General features: G+C 41.8%; 1 protein-coding gene across 1 annotated transcript; it reads left to right on the top strand.

Annotated features, from left to right (window-relative positions):
• The first annotated feature begins 1075 nt into the window (after window positions 1-1075).
• On the top strand, window positions 1076-6307 carry LOC108797182 (homeobox protein Hox-D3-like). The gene is made up of 2 exons (XM_018568760.1): window positions 1076-1660; window positions 5319-6307. Exons 1-2 carry the CDS (start codon window positions 1222-1224, stop codon window positions 6056-6058), a joined length of 1179 nt encoding a protein of 392 aa, XP_018424262.1. The 5' UTR covers window positions 1076-1221; the 3' UTR covers window positions 6059-6307.
• The last annotated feature ends 909 nt before the right edge of the window (window positions 6308-7216 follow it).

Raw genomic sequence — 7216 nt, 5'->3', positions numbered from 1 at the left:
AGGGCAGGCAACAATTTTGTCACCAAGGCGATTGTTGGTACTGAGCTTCTAATAAGAAATCTTTAGAGTGACATTTTTTGTTTTTAGTTGGGAAAATTTTTGTTTCAAAAAGTTCCCAAACTTTCTGAATTGTGCACCACTCCATTTTGTGTAATATTAATCTGCTATGTGTTCATTGTGTTCTAAAAACATGAAATATATACTGCTGGGTAAATATATATTTGTGACGTTCATGGTACATTTTGGGGATCGATAAAAAGTTGCGTTGTGTTTATTTTTTAATGTGAAATGTTTTTTCTAAAAAAAAAAAAGAAAAATGGAGGAAGCCTTTGTTTCAGCTGTATATTCTTTGTATGTTAATTATCCCCTCGAAGTCTTTGTTTGATTCTCTGTGGAATTCCATGATTTTTGAAACAGAAATAAATCCCTGAACATAACATGAAATACTGATGTATGTTCATTTCCAGAAGCAGCAAGCGATGCTCTATTACTTTTTTTGTGTCTTTTCGGCTTTTACAATTAAATATTTTTAAACTAAGGAAAAATAGTTATTTTGTTTTACTGGGAAAATTGATTGATCCAGTGGATTTAAAAAGTTAAAACTAGCAATGCTCTTTTATGATGTGCTGTATAGGGAACATGCAGGTAGGGATCCCATCTACTAAGAAGTTCTGTAGTAAAGGCAGAACAAAGTAATACATACATTTTAGGAAAGTCCCATTCCCTCGTCCTCTGTCTTCCTTCCACTCTCTCCCCACCCAGGAATGATTTCCAGAGGCTGCTTTCAGACTGTACAGCAGAAAGATATTTAGGACCTACCACAGAGGATCAAGTAAAAAAACTCTTCATGCCTAAAGCTTCTTTGTTATAAAAGAGTTTCAGGGAAAAAGTAGCCAAACTCTAGGTGTAGGTGTACCGTCATGTGACGTCAGAAGGTGGTTCCACCAGGCTTCTTTTCCCCCAAATCGTCTATTTCGTTTATTTGCTCTTGTTCTGACTTTGTTTTGTCTGTGTCAGCAGGTTTGAGGCCTCTTTGCATTGTATTGTGGGCTGGAGGAAGACAAGATGATCTGCATCCACAGCTAAGATGCCTCACTATTATCTATTTTATGTTTGATAAGCCTGGCTCAGGGTCACTTGGGGGTGATCACTGATAATCTGATCACCAATCGGTCAGTGTCACATCTCCTTTTGTAAAGAGAACGAAAGGCAGCAAACAGGATGCAAAAATCACTTTACTACGACAACTCGGGTCCCTTTACAGGCTGTGGCTTCCAAGAGACCAATGGCATGAGCTACTCTGGTCGCCCAACCTATGCCACTGAAAATGAATATGAATCTTCTTACTGCCTTCAGCCAGAAACCACCTCCAGTTCCAGCGGAAATAAAGACGAGCTCCCTATCAAGGGCATTAACTTTCACTTGCCCGATGCCCCAGAACAAGCCCAGCAGCCCAAGTCACCAACTTCAACTTCCCCTGCCCCAAAATCAGCGACGACCCAGAGTTGCCCATCCAAGGCGAGCAATGGATCAGAGTCTGATGATGTCACTTGCACTAAGAAAAGCAGCAAGAGCAACAACTTACCCAAACAGATCTTTCCCTGGATGAAAGAAACCCGTCAGAACTCGAAGCAGAAGAAACAAGCCCCTCCCCCAGCAGGTAAATGCACCGAGCCCCCATCCATCCCTCCTCTTCCTCCTGTATGTCTACCTGTGCTATGTGCACTGAGCTCCTATACATCTACCTGTGACATGTGTACTGAGCCCCCATCCATCCCTCCTCTTCCTCCTATATGTCTACCTGTGCTATGTGCACTGAGCTCCTATACATGTACCTGTGACATGTGTCCAGAGCCCCCATCCATCCCTCCTCTTCCTCCTGTATGTCTACCTGTGCTATGTGCACTGAGCTCCTATACATCTACCTGTGACATGTGTACTGAGCCCCTATCCATCCCTCCTCTTCATCCTGTATGTCTACCTGTGCTATGTATACTGAGCTCCTACACATCTACCTGTGACATGTGTACTGAGCCCCCATCCATCCCTTCTCTTTCTATGTCTTCCTGTGCTATGTGCACTGAGCTCATATATAACCTGTGACATGTGTACAGAGCCCCTATCCATCCCACCTCTTCCTCCTGTGTGTATACCTGTGCTATGTGCACTGAGCTCATATACATATATCTGCGACATGTGTACTGAGCCCCCATCCATCCCTCCTCTTCCTCCTGTATTTCTAACTGTGCTTTGCGCACTGATCTCATATACAGCTACCTGTGACATGTGTACTGAGCCCCTATCCATCCCTCCTCTTCATCCTGTATGTCTACCTGTGCTATGTATACTGAGCTGCTACACATCTACCTGTGACATGTGTACTGAGCCCCCATCCATCCCTCCTCTTTCTATGTCTTCCTGTGCTATGTGCACTGAGCTCATATATAACCTGCGACATGTGTACAGAGCCCCTATCCATCCCACCTCTTCCTATGTCTACCTGTGCTATGTGCACTGAGCTCCTATACATCTACCTGTGACATGTGTACTGAACCCCCATACATCCCTCCTCTTCCTATGTGTACCTGTGTTATATGCACTGAGCCCCTAGCCACTTCCCCCTTTTCCTATACAAATGTGTACTGAGCCCCCATCCACCCCTCCTCCTCCTTTACATCTACCTGTGTTATGAGCACTGAGCACCTATCCACTTCCGCTTCTTTCTATACCTCTACTTGTGAAATAAGCACTGAGACCGACATCCACCCCTCCTGTTCCTTTACCTCTACCTGTGATATGTTCACTGAGCCTTCATTCACCTAACCCTTCCTCTACCCACATCTACTTGTGATATGAGCACTGAGCCCCCCATCCACCGCTTCTTCTATATGTCTACCTGTGATATATGTGCACTGCACCCCCCATCCACCCCTTCTCCTCCTATATGTCTACCTGTGATATATGTGCACTGGGTCCCCATCTAACTGTCCCTCTTCTTATAGGTCTACCTGTGATATGTGAGCTCTGAGGCCCCCATCTATCTCTTCCCTTCCTATAGGTCTTCCTGTGGTATATGTGCATTGAGCCCCCCATCTATCTCTTCCTTTCCTATATGTCTACCTGTGATATGTGCATTATGCCCTAATCCACCCCTTCTCCTCCTATATGTCTACCTGTGATATGTGCATTAAGCCCTAATCCACCCCTTCTCCTCCTATATGTCTACCTGTGATATTTGCACTGAGCCCTAATCCAGCCCTTCTCCTCCTATATGTCTACCTGTGATATGTGCACTGAGCCCCCTAGTCACCCCTTCCCCTCCTGTATGTCTACCTGTGATATATGTGCACTGAGCCCTAATCCACACCTTCTCCTCCTATATGTCTACCTGTGATATATGTGCATTGAGCCCCCCAATCCACCCCTTCTCCTCCTATATGTCTACCTGTGATATGTGCACTGAGCCCCCCTAGTCACCCCTTCTCCTCCTGTATGTCTACCTGTGATATATGTGCACTGAGCCCCCCCCCCCCTTCACCCCTTCTCCTCCTATATGTCTACCTGTGGTATATATGCACTGAGGGCCCATCCACCCCTTCTCCTTCTATATGTCTACCTGTGGTATATATGCACTGAGGGCCCATCCACCCCTTCTCCTTCTATTTCACCTGCAAACACTGCAACTAACACAAATAAATGTAATTGTGTGACTGAGGGTCACAAGGTACAACTTGAGGGAAGGCGAGGAAAGGGGATTGGCTTATACTGCATTTCCTAAAAAGCATCACTGAAGTGTATTTACTTAAACATTATCCCTGTTAATTCCAAATTAAAGCAACTAGATATGGGGGAGGGGGACAATAGAATTAACATTGCTAATATAAAATATGTATTTGTGTGTATATGTATGCTGATGTTAAACTATATGTTTATGTTTGTTGCATAGCAACTTCTTCTTATATACTTATGTGTACTTGAGAAAGGAAAAGGTGAAAGAACAGTGTTCGAATAGGAAACGTTTTCGTTGCCTATAGTAACTAAACAGTTTCATATCTAACTCTGGACTGCAGAAATGGAAGGCAGAAGGTGATTGGTTGTTAGTGGATGATGTTATTATAGCACTCTTTTCATACATCGGTTTTTGACTTGCTGTAACACACATCGGTTGTGATGTGAATATTATCATCATGATTACATTTATGAAAACATCTACAAAATCAGCAGAGTTGCCATGACATAATTTTTACTTTCCAGCCTGAAATTGTTTTCCAGTATAATGTGCAATGTGACAAACACTGACCCTTTCACCAAAACAAGTGTCTGCCTATGAATCAGAGCATCAGGGTTACCCTTCCCTAGCCCATGCTTCATTTATTACTGATGCAAAGGATAAACTATGTTTCTGATCTCCTCTCCGATGTCCCACTGGGGCTCTGATAAGTTCACTGTCACTGTCATCACTACACATGTGATTTCCAGAGCAAAAATACTTGACATAAAAGATATAAAAGAGGTAAATGATAAAACAAATGTAACAATTCTTTAGCTTTTTAGAAGAACTATACGCTTTTTGGGGAAAAGACACTAGATTTCACTGTGCACAGCACACAACAAAGTAAACTTATCAATGTGAGTATAGAAATGGAGGATAAGAGAGCAATAGCTTCCAGACATAATCATAATTGTGACTATGTGATGGAGGACGTTCTGTCTTCACAGAGACAGATTTACTAAAAAAGTCATTTTCACACCAGCTTGTTCTGCCTTCATCAACATCGGATTCAAGGAACATTCAGTTACTTTTTCGTTCCTCCCAGTAAAAAACTCCCTTTCATTATAAATGAGGCCCATCGGATTATTTCTACTAGCCATACACATGATGATAAATGTTAGACCGATCACAGATTAGAGCATTTAAAACAATCTGTAACTTAAATGCAAAGGAAGAAATCAATGTGACTGTATATATATCTCAATATATCGATATATATCTAGATATATCTATCGATATATATATCTAGATATATCGATAGATATATCTAGATATATATCTATCGATATATATATATATCTTTTTTTTGTTTTACTAGGATCGATGGTACATTTAAAAAAAAATAAAATTATTATTTGTTGCTTAAGCTGTACATTTTTTTAAAGATAGAATCTGGGATTTTTAAAGAAAGATTTGTGTATCTTAGAGCTTGCAGTTTAGGATTTGAAGACATGGGGATGGGGAAGTTGTATGCTTTTATGTTGAAATGGTTTTGGACCATTGTTCAAAAAGTGTAAAGTGATCCATGTTATGATTTGTGTTTCAGAAGAAGAGAGCTCATTGGACACTAGTTTTCTTAGCTCTGCATCCAAGAGGGCCAGGACGGCCTACACCAACTCCCAGCTGGTAGAACTGGAGAAGGAATTCCATTTCAATCGCTATCTGTGCCGCCCTAGGAGGCTGGAGATGGCCAAACTACTGAACTTATCTGAGAGACAAATCAAGATCTGGTTCCAGAACAGGAGGATGAAGTACAAGAAGGACCACAAGGGGAAAGGCGGAGCTTTGTCTCCTGGGGGGCAGTCTCCCAGCAGCAGCCCATCGTTGGTCCCCTACTCCAGTGCGCTCCCCCTAGAGGACGAAAATGGCTATGACGTGCCCATGCCTAATGAGTTTAACAAGAGCCCTGGAAACATGTATGGTTTAACAGCCTACTCAGCACCTCTCTTTGACAACCCTCCAGCCCAGAAACGATATGGGACCCAGTCCCTAGGCTCTGAGTATGACCACCCTTCTCTGCATGGCGATATAGTCTATGACAGCAATGGTCTACAGGGAAGCCAGAGCTACCTTGGAGGGAGTTACCTGGAAAATGTGCCTGGGAATTGCTCCATGTTCAATATGCCCCATCCTTCATCAGATAGCATGGACTACAGCTGTGCAGCACAGACACCCAGCAAACACCATCTCGGGCCGTGTGACCCTCATCCCACCTACACAGACTTAAACATTCATCCTGTGCCTCAGGGGTGTTCCCAAGAGCCTCCTGTGCTGACACATCTGTAGAATGCTCTACTCTTTGAAACATAAGGGCAATTTAGCCTGGCCCATTATGTCATTAAGTAGGGGAAAAAAACTATACATATAAACCCACCAACATGCCTCAGCTTCCTACATCTCATATGTATTTACTAAGCTATGCACAATACAGGGACTATGCATGGAGTGCAGACAATGCCACATAAGCAACCAATTAGTCTAAACTCTCCCTTACCCCCCCTATAGTATAAACTGTTAAGCCTGGACATAAATACCAGGGAATATGAAATCACACAGAAACAGAAAAAAACAAAAACAGTTTTAGAGGACTATCCGAATCGTTCTTACACAGCCCATCCTGAAATTTAGTTCGATTTTAATCTGTATTTATGTAAATCCAGTTTTTTGTAATTTCTCAATCTTTTTTAGTAGAAACAAACAAAAAAAAAGGAAACCTATATTTATATGCGTTGGCGTTAATCCTGTTTAAATATTTTTTTTATATATATTTTTGTTAGTTTATTTTATATTTGTCAAGTGTCTCGTTTAATTTATTTGTTAGGGATTTAAAGACGGATTTAGATTTTTATTTCGTTTCATTGAAATTTGCTCTGTCTCTCAGAGCGACTTGTCTCAGTCTGTCTGTATTTTTAGTAGCTTTTGAAGGAACCGTTTGATAAATAAAGAGTATTAAAACCTATTTGCATGATTATTATCGGGGACATTTTAAAGCAAGATTCTGAAAGTTACCTTAAAAAAAGGGGGGATTTTGGAAGTTAGTGTGTTTGGTTGTGTGTGTGGTTTTGTTTTTTTTTTTCTTGCTAGGGGTTGGATTTCACCCCTAATTCACCCCCATTAATCATCTAGACAGGGACAGTTCACATGGCCCCCTAAAGCCCTTTTCATGTTAAGTTAGTATTCAGCTTTGGTACAATCTTGCTTGATCTGTTCCTGCAGTGTTTCCTGATAAACTTCAATATTCCGGATCTCAGGTTTGACTTCTCCAAGCCTTCTACCCCTGATTTTATTTTAGACGTTTGTCTAGGAAATATCTTCCTGAGAAGAGGAGTGATTCTACAAGCAGATCCTCAGCGCTTACTTCTGGAGCTCCACTCCAGCGCTCTATGGCTGGGTCGTGTATACCACAGGAGCTGGATTGTTACTATGTAACTGTTCAAGTTGTTA

Source organism: Nanorana parkeri, unplaced genomic scaffold (genome assembly GCF_000935625.1).
Source record: "Nanorana parkeri isolate BGI_ZX_2015 unplaced genomic scaffold, ASM93562v1 scaffold33, whole genome shotgun sequence".
Lineage (NCBI taxonomy): Eukaryota > Metazoa > Chordata > Amphibia > Anura > Dicroglossidae > Nanorana > Nanorana parkeri.
Note: the sequence above shows the minus strand (reverse complement) of the source record. Positions and strands in the feature narration are given on the sequence as shown.